Source organism: Bombina bombina, chromosome 2 (assembly GCF_027579735.1).
Source record: "Bombina bombina isolate aBomBom1 chromosome 2, aBomBom1.pri, whole genome shotgun sequence".
NCBI lineage: Eukaryota > Metazoa > Chordata > Amphibia > Anura > Bombinatoridae > Bombina > Bombina bombina.
Window position 1 is genome coordinate 1,365,006,227 of NC_069500.1, and position 24,641 is coordinate 1,365,030,867.

Below are 24,641 nucleotides of genomic sequence, written 5' to 3' on the forward strand. Positions count from 1 at the left end.
AAATAGCCTCAGGAATAGGAAAAACCCCTGGAGAAACCACAGGAGGTTTAAAAAACAGCATTTAAACGTTTTAGACTGAACGTCAAGAGGACTGGTTACCTCAATATTCAAAGTAATTAACACTTATTTTAATAAAGAACGCGTATACTCTATTTTAAATAAATAAGTAGATTTGTCAGTCTCAATCAAGAGCAAGCAGTAGACCAGACAGGACTCAAGGCACTTTTATTCAAAAATCAGCTTTATTCGGAAACTTTAAAATCCATAGTTAACAGAGCATGACAGCTCCCAGACAAACGTGTCTTACGCGTTTTGGCTCAGTAAGCCTTACTCATAGACATACTCATGACCCGGAACAACCAGCTTAAATAGCCAGTGTTCAGGGTCATGAGCTGAAGGCAGCTGTCGGTATTTAAACTAGATAACAATAGAACATGAAATGGACATTAAGGATTTACTAAGAGATCAGTACTATCATATGAGCATAAGATTTTGGCTGAATACAAACAGGGAAAAATATTTTCAATAGTGGCCAAAGAGGAGTGTAGTAAAATAACATAGCATTGCCAATTGTATTCACTAACCTGTACTGTTGCATAGATAGAAGCAATTGGGCTGTTGCTTGGTTACATTTTGATCTTAGCTGTCCTATATAAAACTTCCCGTAGGGCAGTATGAAACCAAAAAGGTTAAGATTTAGACATAAGCTAAAATAAAGATATTAATATTGATAATGAATAAAGCAGTAAGTAAAACAGATACGGGAATTTTACATATAAAATGAATGGCAATATAACTAGTATTAAAGTGTCAGCCATAACAAGTATTAATTACAATCCCTTTCTGGATAAACTTAACAAAACAAAAAGTATCAAAAATAAACATTATCTAGGCATCTTCAGACATAGACAAAAGTATAGAATCAGGACATACATGTCTTATTGAAACTAGATTTATATCAATAATAAAAAAAAAAAAACAGTACTGCACTTTTTAAAAATTTTTTTTTATAAATAATTACGTGTATGTATACAAGTTACTAAGGGTGCTTGTTGGTATAAAGATATAGTAAAAATATTTACAAATGCCTTCTATGTCTAATGCTTATATTGTGTTCTAATATCTTAACCTATCAAGTATAAAGAAAGGACCGATGTGTAACCTAAGTTATTTTTCTTGCTGCCAAAAGTTAATGATGTCACCATCAATGTTAAAACCATGGGGCCGGGGGGGGCGGAGCTAACCGCCATTCAGGACAGTCGCATGTTTGTGGAGCTCTGCTAAGAAGTACACAAAATACTGTGACATTTGCCCCTAAAACGGACTTAATTCACTTTTGCTGACTAAACTTTGTGCTCCTGCATAAAAGTGACCTCTCAGAGACTCCACAGCGGTGTTTTAGCAGCACCTCTCACTTACTCTTGGGCCTCGCAACTTGTGACGGAGATCTACCATACACAGCACCCGCCATTCCACACCCAAGCTTTTGTCCTCCGGAGGGTCGGGGCTCCGCTCCGAGGACCAGATACCCAGGGGCACACACTTTGGCCGACAATAACTGTACCTCAGTTCTCAGAAGCCTGAGACCGGATTGCCGTGGAACCTGCTCCGGACGTGCAGGGAGTACGCCTCGCATATCCTCCTATCAAGCAGGCCAGCCACACACCACTGCTGCACCGGAGGGTCGGGGCTCCGCTCCGGTACAGCCGCATCACCCAAACTGCCAGACAGAGACCTGTGTGAGGCCCTGCTCGTAATTGCGCCAGTGCACCCACGTGGCCCTTAGCCTCTCCGGACCTGCTAAAGATAAAGACCAGCACGGAAGCCTTGCGGAGCTTGTCTCTATTGTGTCGGAGGGCCGCCAGGAAGCCCACACCAAGCCCGGCTACCTCTATACCTGCCGCTCCGTCTGGGAACATCGCCTACAGCCCTACAAGGCGCGAACGGCCGCCATCTTGCCTCATTGGCCTACCGGTCTCACAGTACCTCACAGCCTCCGCATGATAACCCAGGAGGCCGCATCCCTGTGCTACCTTAGGTGAAACCCCTTACTTCTTACACACTGCCCTCCCTCAGCCTCCCCCACCTCTACAACTCTCCTTCATACACTGCAGGGGGTCACTAGAACTACAATCCGGATCTGCCCCAACAGATTAACCTCTTAGGCTCCGGATCCCTGTTTATGCCATTTGGGGGTGAAAAACACTGAGTAACTGCGACCAGTAGCCTTTTCTGAGAAGCATAGAGGTCCCCCTTTCCTACCAGGGCTGTCTCTGGGAGACGCACAGTGGTATCAATCTGCCCGGGAACTGGGATATACCCTTCCCTATACAAACTGACTCCCTAAGGTGCCCCAGGCACTAGAATTTTTCCTCAGCCCCTCGGCAAGTTTATGTTCAGGCCTACATAAATACTCATCTAAACCAAGGGACACCAATTCATTTTGGCCGCTATCAACTAACTAACCCAATATTTACAATCTCCAAATATGTCAGCATAAGCAGACCGCAGATTGAAGTCAGAACTGCTCAGTTTATCATACTTCTGGGCCTAACCTTTATTGTTCTGGTGCTAACTGCTTATACCCCTCATGAACACTGGGAACAAAAAGGGATTAATAAGAACTCTACCAGCATACCCCATATATAAGACATTAAAGCACTCTAAGGATTCTATCTCATAGGGAGTTATTCTATCAGGAGCTATATTGGATTGGTATTTACCGTATACTTAGTCTGCCTATCTGACCCTGCTGCCATTGTTTGTTTGTTTCTCAGCAGATACTTTTAAACAACATATCCTCAGTGAGACTTCAGTATCCATCCTGCTGCAACAACCTGTCCCACTATTGTGCAAAACTTCTGCTGCTGCGCCAGCCTGTGTGCCTTTGGGCTTTCAGCTCAAAGTGGAGTGTTATTCTATTTAACTGTCTGTTTAACCACTACTTTTTCCTATAGGTCCTACCTACAGCAGTAAACCTGCTATCTGCAATTTACAGGTTAGAAATTTTACTATCTGATTTTATTTGTCTCTGCATAAAACGTTGTGCTGCCACTGTACTGTTATTAGTTGATTAGATTTATAACCACTGACTTAGACACACTGATACAGGGGGGGCAGGGGATAAGGTCTGTTTCTTCTGGCTCCCCTATCGCACCTCACCCGCTCCAATCCAGCTTGTCTGGATTGGTCATTTCCCATACCCCTCTCCCTTCCTTTTGGTCGTATCCCACTCCCTGAGGTGCGTGGGGGGATCCTGGGGCCTTCCCCCTCCCCCCCCCTCTTCATCCCCTCTGGGAGGCTACTGAACTAATCTATTCTAAACAGCTGGCTTAGACAGCAACTGTCATGTATTAAGTGTAAATAACTCCTATGGGTTGTACCTGGCCCCGCTCTCTCTATCTCACCTATGTATTACAGTATTGAAACACTAATCCTTAGTGATTGTAACTCTTCCTAGTCAGTTCCTATGTGTTAGCAACTTTTCTCTCAGGTCCCACAGTGGTCAAGGTGGTCTATCATTCAAATAAACAACTGCCCCCCAAAGAAACACTAGCCATGCCTCACGCATCTAAAAGAAACCCTAGAACTCCCGCTGCACTCAAGAAATCGGTGCTCGACCATTTCTCTCAACCCCATAAAGACTCTCTCCCTTTGCGGAAGGAAGTGAGTGACCCAGAATCACAAGACGAGGACTCCCAGTCAAGCTCCCACTCTGGAGCCCACTTAAATCACTACATTACAGAGAGCACACTACAAAAGATGCTAGCAGCCCAAACCAAATCCATCACAGCTGAAATTCAGAGGAGCTCAGCTGAACTCAGGAAGGATATCGGGGAGATGGGTGACAGGATCGACACCTTAGAGAGACAACATGATGACCTAGCCACAGACAATTCCAACATCCTCGCGTACGCTGAAAACCTTGCAGAACAGATCTCCCAACTCGAATTAAAGCTGGCAGATGTAGAAGATAGGGCCAGAAGAAATACTATACGATTCAGAGGTATACCCAAGTCAGTCCTGCCGGGGAACCTACAGGAGTTTCTCATGGGCCTCTTCACTGCTTTGCTTGGCCCCCTGGAGGGTGATAGTCACAACATGGAGCGAGCACACAGGGCCCTGAGGCCGAGATCAATGTCTTCTGACAAACCGAGAGATGTGGTGGTCTACTTCAAATTCAAAGATCGCTTGATGCAGGCATCTTATAGCAAACCCAGCCTACCCGATGACTTCAAAGATATTCAACTCCTTCCTGATCTCTCATCGCATACGCTACAACAGCGCAAATTGTATGCTCCTATCACTACACCACTTAGGAAGGCCAACATTAAATATAGATGGGGATTCCCCACTAAATTAATAGTGACAAAGGACAATCAATCTCATGTTGTCTCCTCTCCTTCGTTAGGCAGTGCACTTCTAGCTAAATGGGGACTACAACCTGCGGCTGAACCTCAGACAACTACCCAATCCAAGCTTCGTGTCTCAGCCCCAATTTGGTCTGTTAAAGAGCAGAGACCCAAACGCCAAAAACCTAATCCACCTGACCACATCCCGAGGCCTCAAGCCTCACCTACCTGATACCCCACTGGACTCATGCTCATATGCTAATCAGTTTTTGCTAACACTTATTATCTATATACAAATGTTTGTGTTAACTTGTTCAGAACAATGCAGGTTGGCTGGCCTCTGGTTGGACCGCCATATTTGAAATTGACCAGCGCCCACATGGAAAACTTCCATGCATGTTGTGACGGTCCGGGCAGATGACTAGCCTCCCTGCATTCTCTTAGAGAGCGGGGCTATACGTTTAATAGCCCATTCTGTTGATTTGGTTTAGCTCCCCCCCAGACTTTGGAACCCACGCTTGGGTCCCACTTAGGTGGACTACTTCCACCAGTCCCCTTTCTTTTACCTTCCCTTTCATACTCCTTATCTCCTTTACCGATTCCCCTATCTACCCTATCTTTACGAGTTTAGAGTGCACAAATGACACCCCTCAGGTTTCTGACACTGAATGTTAGGGGTCTAAACACTTTTGGTAAACGAAGTTTGCTTGTTAGAACACTAAAATTTCATAAGGCAGATGTAGCCTTTCTTCAGGAAACACACCTTTTAGGAGATGTCTCCCCCGGCCCATCATTTCGGGATTATCCCGTAGTAAAAACAGCCTCTTACTCTAAGAAAGCCAGAGGTGTCGCTATCCTCATTAACAAAAGAGTGGCCTTCGAACCGATTTATGAATTCAGAGATCCACAAGCAAGATTCCTTATCCTGATATGCAACCTTGACCATGTCACTTACACCTTAGTATCTGTATATTTACCTAATACCCTCCAGCCCAGATATCTGAAGAAAATCTTGCATAAAGTTGACCTAGTGAGACAGGGCAGAGTGATAGTGGCGGGTGACCTGAACATGGTGTGGGATGGCGGCCTTGACAGACAAACAAAACCATCTAAAAAAAGTCCCTCTTGCCCAGAGACCGTTAGTCGCAGATTCCGAGAGCTCATGTCACAATTTAATTTTTTTGATGTTTGGAGATCTCTGCATCCTCTGGACAGAGATTATACTCACTATTCTATACCCCACTCCACACACTCTAGATTAGATTACATGTTTTGTCACCCAGACTCCTTAGACATTATTTTTCGCACAATGATCTGTGCGTGCCCATGGTCAGACCATGACATGGTTTTAATGGACATAGAGTCACAGAACACCATTAGGTCCAGACCCAACTGGAGACTACCCCACACCCTTCTTTCCGACATCCCCCTTAGAGAGGAGCTTAGGAAAGAGAAACTTCACTCTGCGAACTAACGACACGCCCGGAATCCGGGAAGATACTCTGTGGGGAGCCTTTAAGGCCACCACTAGAGGCTTCTTTATTCAAAAACAAGCCCATTTGAGGAAACAGGAAGGCCTTTCTATGTCTCAAGCCCATCGTAAACTTAGGGATCTTGAATCCCAAAGTCATACAGCAGATAACATACAAATCATGGAGGAGATCAGAAATGTAAGGAGACATATATGCAAGCTAGAATATACCAAAACCCAAAATAATTTGCTCAAACTGAAACAGCTTTTCTACACTAAAGGTAATAAAGCTGACACAATCTTAGCGAATAAATTAAGACACCGCACTAGCAACTCTCGCATTCATGAAATTAAACAAGACGCTCAATCCTACAAACGTCCGTCACAGATAGGCCAGCAGTTTAACAAGTATTACTCAACACTATATAACATCCAAAAGGATACCTCATTCCACCCAGCCCCATCAGAGGCTATAGGCCCTTTCCTGCGCTCCCTAGGATTACCTACACTAGATGAAGCTTCCGTTGATAGCTTGGATGGCCCGGTCACGTCCCAAGAGATTAAATTCGTTATTAAAAATCTGAAAGCCCCTGGACCAGACGGCTTTACCGCAATATTTTATAAAACATACCTCCGGGAGGTTGTCCCCGTCCTGACCAGATTCTTCAACCTGGCTAGAGACGAAGGACAATTTAAAAAAGAGTTCCTAGAGGCCTCCATCACCACAATTCTCAAGCCCAACAAAGACCCAACACTCTGCACTAGCTATAGGCCCATATCTTTGATTAATACAAATGTTAAAATATATTCAAAAATCTTCGCGAATAGACTCGCAAAACTCCTCCCCTCACTTATTAACCCTGACCAGGTTGGCTTCATCCCTGGAAGAGAAGGTCCCGACAATACGAGAAGGCTCCTTAATATTCTTCTAGAAGCCAAAAGACTCAACAAACCAATTGCAGTGCTTTCTCTCGATGCTGAGAAAGCATTTGACCGGGTCAGATGGGACTTCCTGTGGGAAGTTCTAAAGATCTTTCGCTTCCCGACCTCCATCATTCAAGCAATACAAGCTTTGTACTCGGCCCCTACGGCCTCAGTTAAGGGCCTAGGATTCCATTCCTCCCCTTTTCCTATTTCAAATGGCACCCGGCAGGGTTGCCCCCTATCGCCCATCCTGTTTGCGCTGGCCATTGAACCGCTCGCTGCTGTCATTAGAACTGACAAAGAGATATCTGGAGTTATCTTGCACGGAACAGTCCACAAAGTGGCTCTGTTCGCAGATGACAACACCATACTCTCCGCAAACCCCCTCAGTGAGATTCCTAAACTTTTATCTACACTAGAAGCATTCAGTAGCCTGTCCTTTTTATAGGCTAAATCAATCCAAAACCGAACTTTACACTCAGGGTTTCCCGGATTCTGTCACTAATTCACTACGAGACACATATAAATTTGTTATCAACAATACGTATGTCTCCCACTTAGGAGTTAAACTCTCCAACTCCATCCCCAACCTCATCTTAAATAATTATAAGCCCCTTTTAACCGAATTACACACTCTGTCCAATCAATGGAATTTCTGTTCCATATCTTGGCTAGGTCGGATAACAGCCCTTAAAATGAGCTTTCTTCCAAAATTAACATACATCATGCGCTGCCTCCCTATTAGAGTACCTAGAGCCCTGCTCACTCAGTTTCAGGGCGCCTGTACCAAGTATATATGGCAAAACAAACCTCCACGGGTGGCCCACAGATTCCTGCAATACCCCAGAATGCATGGAGGAGTGGCCTCCCCGTCCATACTCAGATACTGAGGCCGCCATGCTCACACACATTACCCAATGGGGTATAAAAGATTCTGATAGCAAATGGAGGTCAATTGAACAGGCCTCCCTACCCTTCGACCTTACCCTGAGGGACCTGATCTGGACCCCTCCACATTGCCGAAAAACCTTAGGCATAGAGAATCAGGTGGTCCGAGAATGCCTAGCCTCTTGAACTCCTGAGACATTATTCCCAGGTGGCCCCCCACCCATCCCCTATCACTTCATTAACTGGCCTATTATCTGGTCTCCCAGACTCCCATCCCTCAACGTGGCTGAGACTTCGTGTTGCGAAGGTGGCTGACCTATGGTCCTCATCTTCCCGAGATTCGTTTATATCCTTTGCCCACATTGGCGGTTCAGCACCCCCCCCGCGCTATATGCGCTTCGAATATATGTGTCCTCAGCTTTCTGACTAGCTAGGGCTTTAAATCATCTCTCTCTAGACCACTAACCATCTGGGAAGCCAGATGGCAACAGGGATTGAGACTGGGTAAGCCACTATCTTTCCACTATTCCATTATGGAGGGCGCATCCCCTACAGACAAAGCTACTCATATCACTAAATGGGAACAGAAACTCGAGTTCTGTGCCCCCACCAAAGAGTGGCACCGTACATTACTCCTCACAAACAAAACTCTCCACTGTGTCACTATGCATGAGAACTATATCAAACTCCTCACACAGTGGTACTTTGTGCCTGCTAGACTAGCCACAATTTTCCCTGGTGCATCTCCTGTCTGTTGGAGAGAGTGCGGTAGAGTAGGAGACATGACACACATTTGGTGGACTTGCTCCAAATTGAGGCCCATTTGGAATAAGTGTTTCTCAACTCTTAGGACTATGGGCATCTCCCTTCCCAATACACCAAAAGTCGCCTTACTCCACATAGGTACCTGCAAACTCCCTAGACACTATGCTTCCTTGAGCATATATTTATTTTCAGCTATCAAACTCAATATAGGTAAAGCTTGGAAAAGAGCTAGCCCCCCATCCTGGTCTGACATCACCCAAACCATGGCCTACATCTACGCCATGGAAAAACCTATCTATTATTCCAAGGGTAAAGTTGACTTTTTCGAACTGATTTGGGCAGAATGGAAAGATAGATTTGACACGACTTGGCTCCCTAGCTTCAAGACTTAGCCTATTATACCCTCACTCAATAATGTCGGTACAACATCCCACACCTATCTAGGTGTATTTGGTGACCTTGACAGGTCTGTTCCCTTGGCCTTAGACCCTATCCTTCCCCCTCCCCCTCCCCTCTCTCATGGATGACTCCCCCCCCCCCTCCACCCCCTCTCTCCTCTTTTAAGGATGATCCCACCCCCCCCTTCTTTCTCTCTCTTCTTTTTTCCTTCTCCCATTCTCCCTTTCTTCAGTTACTTCTGACATAAGTGAACAATTTTGTAATACCCTTACTTTAGATACTGAGGTTACAGATGTTTAGTTGATCTATTAATGTATATACTGTGTTTTCTTATGTATCCATTTCTTTTGTCATTATTACTGAAATAGTACGCTTTGGTCGTACTAATGTTGTACTTCTTTATCTCATATGAAAAATCTAATAAAAATTACTTTAAAAAAACAAAAAAAAAACAAAAAAAAAAAACCATGGGGCCTTCTGGTTTTCAAATGTAAAATCCAGAAGGCCTCACTGTACAAAAGTCTACTTGTGACATCTCCTCCTCGCTCAGGAGCCCTGGCTTGTTCAATGATTTGCCAGGAAAAACTATTGACTTTTTTCTCATGAACATTAATAAAATGTCTCGCCAAATCAGACACCTCTGCACCATTGTCAATATTGTTGAGGTGTTCTCTAATACGTGTGCGGGCCTCTCTGGTGGAGCACCCCACATATTGTCTATTGCACTCTGTGCAATCCACCAGGTAGACCACATTTGAAGAACGACAGTTGGTACAGTTAGATAGATTATACTCTCTTTGGGTGGCTTTCGATTGGAAATTTTTGGTGACTCTCGTGTGGCCGCAAGCAATGCACTTGGCAAAGTGACATTTATAGTGACCTTTCACGCTAAGCCAGCTACTCATAGTAACTTTTGGTTTCCTTAGCATGCTTGGAGACAGCATGTTACCCAGTGTGCAGCCCCTTCGTGCTGAAAACTTGCAACCTCTGCTGACATACTCTTTGAGACTGTCTTCTGCTGTCAAAATAGGGAGATGTTTGTTTATTATGTCACAAATTTGCTTATATTGTGAACTGTAAGTTATGACAAAAAGTGGTTGTGACCTATCAAAGCTAGTGATATGTTTACTCGTATTTTGGACTAGCATACTGCTTCTGTCCATTCGAGTTTCCTCTGTAAGGGCCCTATTGACAGTTTTTACTGAATAGCCTCTCTCAAAAAGTTGAGACTTCAAAATCTCACTTTCTCTCTTAAAGTCAGTTTCATTCTTGCAATTGCGTTTTATACGCATAAATTGCCCTTTGGCCACTCCAAAGCCTGTGTGCTTGGGGTGATTGCTGCGTGCATGTAACAATGTGTTGGAGGTTATCGGCTTCCTATAAAGGCTAGTTGTCACCTGGCTAAGTTCAATATTACCGATAAGAGTAAGATCTAAATATGGAATCTGTTCTGCTTCATGTTGGAAGGTAAACTGGAGGTTAAGATCATTATGGTTAATGTACTGGACAAAATCTCTCATCTGTTGTCCAGTACCTGTCCATACGATTAAAAGGTCGTCTATGTACCTTTTTGTATGTTTTGTCAGTCTCAATGTCTGAGGAAGGATCTTCTGTATCAGATCCTCATCAGAAGAGGATAAATTATGTTGGTCATTTGAAATTTCATAAACTAAATGAGAAGTTTTAAAAGACCCTTTACGTTTATTAGAAGGTGGAAATGCAGACAAAGCCTTCAAGATAGAATCAGAAACAAATTTTTTAAAATTTACAGGTATATCATGCACATTAGAAGTTGAAGGAACTGCAACTGGCAATGTACTATTACTGATGGAAACACTATCTGCATGTAAAAGTTTATCATGACAACTATTACAAATGACATTCTGCGAAATAATTTCAACAATTTTACAACAAATGCACTTAGCTTTGGTAGAACCGATGTCGGGCAGCAATGTTCCAGCAGAAATTTCTGAGGCAGGATCAGATTGAGACATCTTGCAAAATGTAAGAGAAAAAACAACATATAAAGCAAAATTATCTATTTCCTTATGACAGTTTCAGGAATGGGAAAAAATGCAAATAGCATAGGCCTCTGATAGAGAAAAAAGCAAGAGGCAAACATTAATGGGGTATTGAAATAATGAAAAAGTTTGGCGCCAAGTATGACGCACAAACGTAACGTAAACCTTTTTTGACGACAAAAATAACCGGAAATGAGACACTCGCGTCACTAATGACCTGGGGTTTTAGTCTTTTTTTCAATTGACTACTTCTTGCAAATTGCGGGCAGCATTTGGCCCGCAGGTGCGTCAAATGCTAAACTTTATTGCGTCATACTTGACGCCGGAAATGAGGAAGTTGCATCATAGACTTATTTTTCCGCACCAAGAATGATGCAATAAAGTTTAGCATTTGATGCACCTGCGGGCCTAATACTGCCCGCAATTTGCAAGAAGTAGTCAATTGAAAAAAGACTAAAACCCCAGGTAAGAGAAAAATTTCTTTAAAAGATTTTTATATTTCCCAAATATGAAACTGACAGTGCAGAAGGAAATACATGAACCTGACTCATGTCAAATATAAGTACAATACATATATTTAGAACTTTATATAAATGCATAAAGTGCCAAATCATAGCTGAGGTGTCTTAAGTAATAAAAAAACATACTTACCCAAAGACACCCATCCACATATAGCAGATAGCCAAACCAGTACTGAAACAGTTATCAGTAGATGTAATGGTAAATTGAGAGTGTATCGTCGATCTGAAAAGGCAGGTAGGAGATGAATCTCTACGACCGATAACAGAGAACCTATGAAATAGACCCCTGTTAGGGAAATCATTGTATTCAATAAGTGATACTCCCTTCACGTCCCTCTGACATTCGCTGTACTCTGAGAGGAATCGGGCTTCAACAATGCTGAGAAGCACATATCAACGTAGAAATCTTAGCACAAACTTACTTCACCACCTCCATAGGAGGCAAAGTTTGTAAAACTGAATTGTGGGTGTGGTGAGGGATGTATTTATAGGCATTTTGAGGTTTGGGAAACTTTGCCCCTCCTGGTAGGATTGTATATCCCATACGTCACTAGCTCATGGACTCTTGCCAATTACATGAAAGAAATATAACAGTGCACGGTTTAATCATGGGGAACAACACTATAAACTAGATTACATTTGGCTGGTAAGCTTTACCAATGCCCAACTCCATTAAGTCTATGTAGTTGGAAATGTGAACAGAGCTTAACAATCAAATGTAATCTAAATCTAGTCCTATAATTATATGATGACTGTTCATTGGAATCTGCTGTTAAAATTGCAGGAAGGGTGTTCATAGGACAAATTAAGTTAAAGGGACATTAAAGTGATTGTAAAGTCAGCCTCTTGTCTAAACACCTGTGTAACATTTGTCAAGAAAAAACTTGAGTTTCATTCATCAAATTTTAACTTTTTTATTCGTTACCTTTTTATTTTCAGTAATTTATCCTAGTTTTCGCTAAAATCATCCTCCTCCCGGCATTCGCGCTCCGTTCCTCTATTTTTTGATCGACGTCTTGATAGCCAATAACGGCTCTAACCACATGGTGACCCACCCCCTTACCATGACGTAATACGTCATCATTGCGCATGCGTTCGTTTGCGGTGTAGAGCTAATGTATTGTAAGCTCGTGCACATTTCGCGCATGCGCTATATATCTAAACACGGCGTCGCAATAGACTGTTATACGGAGTCCTATCATTTCCTCTGTATTGTGCCGCTTGGATTAGTGGATCTGAAAGGGCTCCGTATATCGGTACATTGTGTTATTTTGCTTAAAGTAAATGAGATTGCAGCTTAAAAAAATAACTTACACTCAATATTATATTCTTTAGAGTTTGCGGGATTAAAGGTTATACTTTTAATAGATCCTGTCCTTCACCACTCGCAACGATAGTTTTCATTGAATAGAGTTAGACTCATTCAATGAATACTATGTTGTTAAAAAGCGGAAACAGGAGTAACGCATGCGCAATTGAAAAACTACACGGGAGCACGCAGTGCCGATACGTAAACCGCTGTTTACGTAATATGGGGAGAATTAGCAAACAGTGAGTGGGAGGAGCGGGTAAGTGAATGATCGTTATTTGTTGTATAAAATAAAAATTAAATAATAAATTTTATTAAAAACGGATTGTGGCGGTATGCTTAATCGGATGATTCTCTACAAAACTATATTATACAAACAGGAAAAATTTACATTCACTTTAAACCCACACGTTTTCTTTCATTCTTTAAATATCCTTTGTTAATAACATATCAATGCACATGGGTGAGCCAATCACATGAGGCATCTATGTGCATCCACCAATCAGCAGCTACTGAGCCTATCTAGATATGCTTTTCAGGAAAGAATATCAAGAGAATGAAGTAAATTTAGAACGTTATTTAAAATGGCATGCTCTATCTCAATCATGAAAGAAAATTTGTGTTTAATGTCTCTAAGGATTGTCCTCAGAGTACAGTGTGCAAAATATTAGAACTAGCAGTTTAACAGGAAATCTAACAATTAGAATATTTTTTTCAAAAGTTAGTGACAAGTTCTTTTTAAGGAACAGAAGCATCTCTGCATGTTCAGCTATAAGTTTGTTTCTGCTATCAGTTTATCAGTAACAGTTTCACTTTCCACACTACTGCATGGGGCAGAAAGATATTTTTGGGCCATTTTAGCCAAAGCTGGAAATCTCAGTTTAGTAATCGCCTAGTACTTCAGGGGTTTTTCTCAACAAGGAACAGTTCTCTCCCAGGTAGGCTTCCAGCTCTATAGTAGCAGCTTTTGGAGCACTGGTCTCAGACGTACAAACATACAAATAGCAGCAATTTGTATTGTCACAACAAAAGTGAACCATTTTTATTTAAAGTGAATGTAAATTTTTACGATTTGAAAGCCCTGTTTTTAAAAATACTATTAAAAACAGGGGCACCATTCATTCATTCATTCATTCATTCAGTTGTGTGTTTTTTTTTTTTTTTTTTTTTAATACTTACCTTTTCTTCCTTGCAAGCGTGGAACACCGGAGAAGCAATTTCACCCGCCCCTAGGTAGTCTCTTACATCAGAAATGACAAATCCGGCTTCCTCCAATAACTGCTTCCCCCCCCCGAGGAAACATTGCCTGAGGCCACGCCGTGATTGAAGGAAGCTGGATTAGTCATTTCTGAAGACGACCTGGGGGTGGGGGAATCGCTGCTCCGGTGTTCCACGCTTGCAAGGAAGAAAAGGTAAGTATTTAAAAAAAAAAAATTGCAATGTAAACTTTCATGAATGAGTGTCCCTGTTTTTAATAGTATTTTTAAAAACAGGGCTTTCATTCGTGAACTTTTACATTCACTTTAAGTCTCCACTCCATCTTAAAATGAAATTGGAACATGCAGTTTGAAAAAACGTCACAAGATGGCGTGTGGGTAAGATCTGGAGGTATCGGTTTAAGTTTCGGAGCATTTGTACGAATAAAAGTACTCATGCAAATACTCCGTACCGGTAGTAGTATTGGTGGAACCTTAGCTTCCATATTCCTTTTTAAAGTAATATGTGGTCATAAATCAAGTTATTTTCTATTACATTTGAAATAAAGAACAGTGGGTACAAAATAGTTTTGTCAGTTTTTACTTATTTTAGAGAAAATTGTGCGTTTTTCCTATAAAGTGAAAGGGTGCCAATACTTTAGGCCACGTCTGTTACGCGTGTGTGTGCTCTTAAAGGGACAGTCAACACCAGAAATTTTGTTGTTTAAAAAGAGAGATAATCCCTTTATTACCCATTCCCCAGTTTTGCATAACAGTAATATTAATACACTTTTTACCTCTGTGATTAACTTGGATCTAAGCATCTTCTGACAGCCCCCTGATCACATGACATTTTATTTTTTATCTATTGACATTCATTTTAGCCATTTAGTGCTGTCTGCCACAACCCACGGGCGTGATCACAATGTTATCTTTATGGCTGATATGAACTAGCACTCCCCTGTTGTGAAAAGCAAATAAAAAAGCATGTGATAAGAGGCGGCCTTCAAGGGCTTAGGAATTATCATATGAGCCTTCCCAGGTTTAGCTTTCAACTAAGAATACCAAGAGAACAAAGCAAAATTGGTGATAAAAGTAAATTGGAAAGTTGTTTAAAATGACTTGCCCTATTTGAAACATGAGGTTTCTTGACTTGACTGTCCCTTTTTAATTATTGTGTTTTTTTTTTTTTTGTTTTGTTGTTTTTTTTTCTCCCAGGCCAAAGAAGCAACAGGTGCCTCAGCTTCAGTAATTTATGTGCCGCCTCCTTTTGCTGGTGCTGCTATTCATGAAGCTATTGATGCTGAAGTCCCCCTGGTGGTATGCATTACGGAAGGAATCCCCCAACAGGACATGGTAAAGGTTAAACACAGACTTCTTCGCCAATCGACAACTCGACTAATTGGACCTAACTGTCCTGGAGTAATCAATGTAAGTATATCCATGAACATCTGGTATCAGAATCTAAAATTAAACTGTTGGCTAAGGAAACGCACTGAGGGCTAGGTTACGAGTGGCGCTCTAACTGTTGCACGCAAGCGAGAAGGGGTTTATCGCAGCTGTTTGCACATGTCTAGTTTCCCCCCCCCCCCCTGTATTACAAGTTGAAAGTAAATGTGATCGCTTGTTAGAGCGTGCAAACTCAGAGCTCTGGCTAAATGTGTTTTTGGAAACAAAAGTGTATATATTGTATTACCAAAATACCATCAGAGAGATATAGATTTCTTTCTTTTTTTTTTTTTCTCTATCTCTCATGCGCGTTGGGTTAGCACACGAGCAGTTTACTTTCAAAGCGATATGCGCAAAAAGCTTCTAGCGTGTTATATAATGCTCACTTGTAATCTGATCATTTTTTTTTTTTTTTTATTAAATCTAAACCTTTACAAGAGCACCAGATTGTAGCAGTGTCTGCTGCTATACAGTGTTCCAAACAAGTGCACGCTACCTACCTAGGTGTCTTGTTTAATAAAATACCTTAAACAGTTTTATTTTATTTTCACTTGCATACCCTTTAAATACATTGTTGCTCAAATATATCTTGCTGTCGGATTATATATGAGAGTTAAGTAAAAAAAAAAAAACACTCAATATAATTAACAAAATCTTAATTGTACGAATATTGACCAGATCTTTTTAAGGTTCTTTATTTAATATTTCTTGCTACTCGTGATACATGATGCTACAATTTTAGATGTTTGGTGATTATTATTCTTATAAATGATCCAGTATTAATGATTAACATGCTGTAATACACTTTGCTTTATTGCTCTTATAAAGCAAGTCATAAATTTAAAAAAAAAGTTGTACTTTTCCTATCATACATATAACAGAGCAGCATTTCAGTGTTTTCTTTCATCATCAGATGGTGAGAGTCCTTAACCCCTTAGTGACCACAGCACTTTTCCATTTTCTGACCATTTGGTACCAAGGCTATTTTTACATTTTTGCAGTGTTTGTGTTTAGCTGTAATTTTCCAGAGTATCAGAGGGATCTCATTGTTTAAAAGGTATCAGTCAGGAGAAGGGTACAAAAGAATTTCCAAGGCATTAGATATACCATGGAACACAGTGAAGACAGTCCTCATCAAGTGGAGAAAATATGGCACAACAGTGACATTACCAAGAACTGGATGTCCCTCCAAAATTCATGAAAAGACGAGAAGAAAACTGGTCTGGGAGTCTACCAAGAGGCCTATAGCAACATTAAAGGAGCTTCAGGAATATCTGGCAAGTACTGGCTGTGTAGTACATGTGACAACAAGTATTCTTCATATGTTTGTGCTTTGGGGTAGACGGCAAGACGGAAGTCTTTACTTACGAAGAAAAACATCCAAGCCCAGCTAAATTGAGCAAAAACACATCTGAAGTCTCCCAAAAGCATGTGAGAAAAGGTGTTATGGTCTGATGAAACCAAGGTTGAACTTTTTGGCAATAATTCCAAAAGATATGTTTGGTGCAAAAACACTGCACATAACCAAAAGAACACCATACCCACAGCGAAGCATGGTGGTGGCAGCATCATGCTTTGGGGCTGTTTTTCTTCAGCTGGAACTGGGGCTTTATTCAAGGTGGAAGGGATTATGAACAGTTCCAAATACCAGTCAATATTGGCACAAAAACTTCAGGCTTCTGCTAGAAAGCTGAACATGAAGAGGAGCTTCATCTTTCAGCATGACAACGACCCAAAGCATACATCCAAATCAACAAAGGAATGGCTTCACCAGAAAAAGATTAAAGTTTTGGAATGGCCCAGACCTGAATTCAATTGAAAATCTGTGGGGTGATCTGAAGAGGGCTGTGCACAGAAGATGCCCTCGCAATCTGACAGATTTGGAGTGTTTTTGCAAAGAAGAGTGGGCAAATCTTGCCAAGTCAAGATGTGCCATGCTGATAGACTCATACTCAAAGACTGAGTGCTGTAATAAAATCAAAAGTTGCTTCAACAAAGTATTCGTTTAAGGGTGTGCACACTTATGCAACCATATTTTATTTTACTTCCCTTCTCCTAAAAGATTTCAGTTTTTCAATTGAGTTGCATAGTTTATAGGTCACATTAAAGGTGGAAAAAGTAGACATCCCAAAGTATCGATCTAGGCCCGTTTTGGTATATTTCATGCCACCATTTCACGGCCAAATGCGATCAAATAAAGTTCACTTTTTCACAAACTTTAGGTTTTTCTCTGAAATTATTTACAAACAACTTGTGCAATTATGGTACATATTGTTGTAAATGCTTCACTGGGACCCCCTTTGTTCAGAAATAGCAGACATATATGGCTTTTGCATTTCTTTTTGGTAATTAGAAGGCCGCTAAGTGCCGCTGCGCACCACACTTGTATTCTGCCCAGCAGTGACGGAGTTAATTATGTAGCTTGTAGGGAGCTTAAAGGGTTAATTTTAGCTTTAGTGTGGCGATCAACCTGACAGATCCCACCCAAACAGCTCTCATCCCTCAACCCCACAATTGTCCCCGCCATCTTAGGTACTGGCAAAGAGCTCTCTAACCTTCCCCACACTATTTTCCACCATTTTGAGGTTTGGGAAATTTTGCCCCTCCTGGTAGGATTGTATATCCCATACGTCACTAGCTCATGGACTCTTGCCAATATGAAAGAAATTAATTTATCTGGTAAGTTCTTACATAAATTGTTTTTTAATAACTTCAATTACATTTTATAAATTACAGGAAAAAATATGTTGCACCATCCTGCTACTTCATAATGACAACTAAGTGGCAAAAAAAAACATTGTCTGCAGTGCATTAGATACCATTTTAAAGGGACATTCCAAACAAATTTTTATTCACATGGTAGCATTTTACTTTTGAATAGAAGCATTTTTGTAATATACATTAATTAGCAAAAAATGCTTATAGTAAAAGCTATTGCTGTTTCAAAAGTGTATTTAAGTATGCACCGTGCACCAGCATTTTAAACACAGCACTTGCTCAGAGAGCCTAAGGCGTTTGTATAATCTTGTAATAAATCAATATAATTGCTGACATGATTCAAGCCCCACTGCTGCTCTGAGCAGTTGCAGTATGTAAAATGCTGGTGCACTGAGAATATCTAGCTTTGCTTTACATGTACAGTATGTGCAGAGAAAAATGTTAACACTAAAACGGTAATAACTTTTACTTCAAGCATTTTTGCTAATACATATATATATATATATATTGCAAATATGTTTCTATTTAAATATGTAATTTATGTGCATTTACATTTTGACTGAAATGTCCCTTTAAGGTGGTTGTTGTATTTGAATGTGTTTTGAATACTGGATGTGGTATATAATGCTATATAATCTGTGAAGGGAGAAATACATTTCAAGAGAACACAACTTTTATAGATACTGACTCCCAAGTATAAATCCACAAGTTTAATATCCTAGTAGAAGAATCTTAAAGGGACTTGGAAGTTTGTGTTCAGTTAGAACCCAGTAGTGCATTGCTGAACACATCGGTGAGCCAGTGGCAAGAGGCGTATGTGCAGCCACCAAACCACAGCTAGCTCCCAGTAGTGCATTGTTGCTCCTAAGCGTCCCTAAATATGCTCTTCAACAAAAGATACCAAGAAAACGTAGCAAATCTTAGAAGTAAATTAAAAAAAAAATTTTTATTCTTCACATGCTATATCTGAATTATGAAAACTTAATTCTAAATTTTCTGTTCCTTTTTTTTCAAATGCTTTCCAAATAATAATAATGGTGGTTGTTGTGGTTGGTTATTGTCCAACAGATTCCGCAGCGCTATCAACATAGTCGGTGTACAGGATAGCTTTTGCAGGGATCAAATGGGTAGAGGGCCCTGCCGAGAGTTTCACTGTTGTAGTCGGCTCTTATGAAGGCGATCTGCAATCAGCTGGGCTCATAGGCTTACATTCTATGGGGTTAAAGGGGAAAGCAATGGAGTTAGGAAAGGTTAGTGTTGATTGTAAGCATCCTTGAATAGTAGAGTTTTTAGGGAGCACTTGAAGCTGTTAAAACTAGGGGAGAGTCTTGTGGAGCGAGGCAGGGAGTTCCACAAGATGGGGGCCAGTCTGGAGAAGTCCTGTAAACGGGAGTGTGAGGAAGTAATAAGAGAGTAGGAGATCCTGAGCTGATCGAAGGGGACGGGAGGGAGAGTATCTGGAGACAAGTTCTGAGATGTAGGGGGGAGCAGTGCAGTTGAGAGCTTTGTATGTCAGAGTGAGGATTTTGTGTTTAATCCTAGAGGCAAGAGGAAGCCAGTGGAGGTATTGGCAGAGAGGCGCAGCAGATGAAGATCGACGAGTAAGGAAGATGAGCCTGGCAGAGGCATTCATAATGGATTGTAAAGGAGCTATGCGGCAGCTAGGTAGACCAGAGAGGACGGGGTTGCAGTAGTCGAGGCAGGAAAGGATGAGAGTGGATAAAAATCTTAGTTGTATCTTGTGTAAGGAAATGTCTAATTTTAGAGATGTTTTTAAGGTGGAAGCGGCAGGCTTTAGCCAAGGACTGAATGTGAGGAGTGAAGGAAAGATCTGAGTCAAGTGTGACCCCAAGACATCGGGCATGCGGGGTAGGAGTAATGATGGAATTATCAACAGTTATAGAAAATTTGGGTTTGGAGACAATGGAAGAAGGGGGGAAATAAGGAGTTCAGTTTTGGAGAGATTTAGCTTAAGGTAGTGAGAGGACATCCAAGATGAGATATGAGAAAGACAGTTAGTGACACGGGTTAGTAAGGAAGGAGGTAGGTCTAGTGCAGAGAGGTAGAGTTGGGTGTCATCGGCATACAAATGGTATTGAAACCCATGGGACTTTATTAAGGAACCTAGTGATGACGTGTAGATTGAAAAGAGAAGGGGACCAAGGACAGAGCCTTGAGGTACCCCAACAGAAAGTGGTAACTGGGCAGAGGATGCTCTGGAGAAGGCTACACTAAATGTACGGTTAGTCAGATAGGAAGAGAACCACGAGTGAGCTCTGTCGCAAATGCCGAAGGATTGGAGGGTTTGGAGCAGAAGAGGGTGGTCAACAGTGTCAAAGGCTGCAGACAGGTCAAGGAGGATAAGCAGAGAGAAGTGGCCTTTGGATTTTGCTGTAAGTAGGTCGTTGGTAACCTTGACAATTGCTGTCTCTGTAGAGTGATAGGGACGAAATCCAGATTGCAATGGGTCAAGAATAGAGTTTAGTGTAAGGAAATGGGATAGACGTGCATATACTAGCTTTTCTAGGAGCTTTGAGGCAAGAGGGAGTAGGAAAATAGGGCGGTAGTTGGATGGGAAGGTGGGATCGAGGGAAGGTTTTTTGATGATAGGTGGGACCAGTGCATGTTTTAGAGATGAGGGAAATATACCGGTGCTGAGGGAGAGGTTGAAATGTATGCGGGTGAGGGTAGGAGAGAGGGAGGGGAGTAGCTTTGAGGGGATGGGGTCGAGGGGACAGGTACTGAGGTGGGAGGACAGTATAAGGGCAGAAACTTCATCCTCATTAACAGGGGCAAAAGAGCTCCATTTTTGGATATTTGGGTTTTGGATGATTGTGAGCTTTTGAGGGGGTGGAAGATTGGTAGTATGTTGAGCTGATTTCACTTCTGATGGAGTCAATTTTGTTTTTGAAGTGGCTGGCAAAATCTTGAGCTGAGAGAGAGGTTGTATTAGGAGGTGGGGTGGGCGGAGAAGAATATTGAACGTGGAGAACAGATGTTTTGGATTAGAGGAAAGAGTAGAGATGAGATTAGAGAAGTATTGTTGCTTATGGAGATTAAGGGCATAGTAGGAGTTCAGGATGAACTTGTAGTGAAGAAAGTCAGCTGAACTCCGAGATTTCCTCCAGTGTCGCTCAGCAGTACGGGAACATCTGCGTAGGTACCATGTCAGAGGAGTATGCCAGGGCTGAGGATGAGTGTGGGCAAACAATGTGTATTGGCATTATAGGGAAAGGAAATGCACCCTTGAGACACAAACTGGATATTTCTTCGAATCATAATAGTTTGTAAAGGAAGAACTACTAAATGGGGTTTGGCTAAATGTCCAGTAATTAAATATTTCTGTGAATAAGGTGATTATGTTTGACACTTCTGGTGCTTTTTGACTATTTTAGATACCCTGTATATAAGTGCATATCGTTTTACCTTTCTACATTTCTTTTCTTTTTTCTTCAGCCTGGAGAATGTAAAATTGGAATCATGCCAGGTCATATTCACAAAAAAGGAAGAATTGGTAAGTTTACTGTAACACATTTGGTTGTTATTATATGATGGTTAATATCACTTAAATGGGGCACACAAGTAAGAGCTATACAATTTACTATTCTATTACACTACTAAGACATTTAGAGATACAGTGGGAAAGATTTATCAATTTACAAGTGGACAGGATTCACATGTTGTGAACTTATCGCAAATTGTGGGGCGAATGTGTTCCTCATATTTTTCATTGCATGAGGAAACACTCCTGCAATACTGCCCCCTACCCTCATGCAACCAATTGCCTGAGGGTAGGGCTCTTCAATCACCCAGGTCAAATGAATCCGGGGTGGTTTTCTTCCGCCAACTCCTATTTGGGGGAGAGGGTTTATGAAGCAGCGGTTTAAACGGCTGCATCATAAATTATCAGTTGCAGGCTCAAAAGAGCGAACCTGCAACCGATCAGGGCATTCGCCTCATAATCTTGCTTAATATGTGTTTAACAAAAAAAAAAAAAAACAGTATAATGTGCAAAGGTATCATGCACGTGCTTCTCATTTGCTCACAAGCTGTATCCTGGAGGGGAACATGAGTAAAACAAAGGCATTTTTGTTCCAAATCTCTGACACTGAGTATAAAAATAAAATTGGCTTCCTTTTTATCTGTAGTTAGACATGATTATTTTTTTAACGTGTCCTTGTTTGACCCTAGAGTGATATTTAGTATTAAGTGTCACAATAGCATGTTCACTGGTTGTTTGATTTAAAACAAAAATGTTAGTCTGGTTTTTATATATTACTGTCTCAATACATTTCTGTAAATACTTCAGTAAGTGACAGTTTTGTTTGTTTCCAGTAATCTTCACTCCTCAATCATGGCTTGCAAATGGCCAGCATTGTTACATTATTTCCACTGTATGTCCTGTTTGATTCAATGCAACTCATATATTCAATTAAATGCAGCTGATATTTATTTATATTATGAGCTGCATTGTATATATTAGATATATAGATACGTGTGAGGCTGCAAAACCTGTAAGTGACGTTCACATTACAATTCGCAATACAGACAACAAGGAAGTATACCTATTTTCTTCTTAAATGGAAAGAGTCCACAGCTGCATTCATTACTTTTGGGAAATAAGAACCTGGCCACCAGGAGGAGGTAAATTTACCCACCAATCGGCAAGAACAACACAGTGTGTTCACCAAAAATGGGCCAGCATCTAATTTTACATTCTTGCATTTCAAATAAAGATACCAAGAGAATGAAAAGAATTTGATAATAGGAGTACATTAGAAAGCTGATTAAAATTGCATTCTCTATCTCAATCACGATAGAAAAAATTTGGGTTCAGTGTCCCTTTAAATATCTCCACCCACTCCCCTCATCCCCAGTCATTCTTTGCCTTTCGTCCCAGGAGGCAGAGAAGTGTCAGAATTTTTCATTTTTGTTTTTGTCTCTTATGGAGGGTAGTACTCTTCTGTATGGGACAGGAGTTTTAAGTAGTCCTGTCAGTCTCTCAGTGAGGGCTTGGATGAAAGTTAGTCCGGAGATGCAGGAGTTTTCTCCAACATAGGTGTGTCCGGTCCACGGCGTCATCCTTACTTGTGGGATATTCTCTTCCCCAACAGGAAATGGCAAAGAGCCCAGCAAAGCTGGTCACATGATCCCTCCTAGGCTCCGCCTTCCCCAGTCATTCTCTTTGCCGTTGTACAGGCAACATCTCCACGGAGATGGCTTAGAGTTTTTTGGTGTTTAACTGTAGTTTTTATTATTCAATCAAGAGTTTGTTATTTTAAAATAGTGCTGGTATGTACTATTTACTCTGAAACAGAAAAGAGATGAAGATTTCTGTTTGTAAGAGGAAAATGATTTTAGCAACCGTTACTAAAATCGATGGCTGTTTCCACACAGGACTGTTGAGAGGAATTAACTTCAGTTGGGGGAAACAGTGAGCAGACTTTTGCTGCTTGAGGTATGACACATTTCTAACAAGACGATGTAATGCTGGAAGCTGTCATTTTCCCTATGGGATCCGGTAAGCCATTTTTATTACATAAAGAAAAAAAGGGCTTCACAAGGGCTTTTAAGACTGTAGACATTTTCTGGGCTAAAACGATTTATATATAAGCATATTTTATACCCCATAGCCTTGAGGAATTATTTTAATCTTGGGAACTATGTAAAATAACCGGCAGGCACTGTATTGGACACCTTATTCTCTAGGGGCTTTCCCTAATCATAGGCAGAGTCTCATTTTCGCGCCTCTATTGCGCACTTGTTTTTGGGAAGCATGACATGCAGATGCATGTGTGAGGAGCTCTGATACATAGAAAAGACTTTCTGAAGGCGTCATTTGGTATCGTATTCCCCTTTGGGCTTGGTTGGGTCTCAGCAAAGCAGATACCAGGGACTGTAAAGGGGTTAAATATAAAAACGGCTCCGGTTCCGTTATTTTAAGGGTTAAAGTTTCCAAATTTGGTGTGCAATACTCTTAAGGCTTTAAGACACTGTGGTGAAATTTTGGTGAATTTTGAACAATTCCTTCATACTTTTTCACATTTGCAGTAATAAAGTGTGTTCAGTTTAAAATTTAAAGTGACAGTAACGGTTTTATTCTAAAACGTTTTTTGTACTTTGTTATCAAGTTTATGCCTGTTTAACATGTCTGAACTACCAGATAGACTGTGTTCTGTATGTGGGGAAGCCAAGGTTCCTTCTCATTTAAATAGATGTGATTTATGTGACACAAAATTTAGAGAAAATGATGCCCAAGATGATTCCTCAAGTGAGGGGAGTAAGCATGGTACTGCATCATCCCCTCCTTCGTCTACACCAGTCTTGCCCACACAGGAGGCCCCTAGTACATCTAGTGCGCCAATACTCCTTACTATGCAACAATTAACGGCTGTAATGGATAATTCTATCAAAAACATTTTAGCCAAAATGCCCACTTATCAGCGAAAGCGCGACTGCTCTGTTTTAGAAAATACTGAAGAGCATGAGGACGCTGATGATATTGGTTCTGAAGTGCCCCTACACCAGTCTGAGGGGGCCAGGGAGGTTTTGTCTGAGGGAGAAATTTCAGATTCAGGGAAAATTTCTCAACAAGCTGAACCTGATGTGATTACATTTAAATTTAAAT

General features: G+C 41.2%; 1 protein-coding gene across 1 annotated transcript in view; it reads left to right on the forward strand.

Moving 5' to 3' along the window:
- SUCLG1 (succinate-CoA ligase GDP/ADP-forming subunit alpha) overlaps positions 1-24,641 on the forward strand; it is a 140,243-nt gene that overhangs the window by 54,556 nt on the left and 61,046 nt on the right. Inside the window, exons 4-5 of the mRNA XM_053700328.1 lie at positions 15,065-15,277; positions 21,470-21,527. Of these exons, the coding sequence (XP_053556303.1) occupies positions 15,065-15,277; positions 21,470-21,527 (271 nt within the window). The remainder of the gene's footprint in view (positions 1-15,064; positions 15,278-21,469; positions 21,528-24,641) is intronic.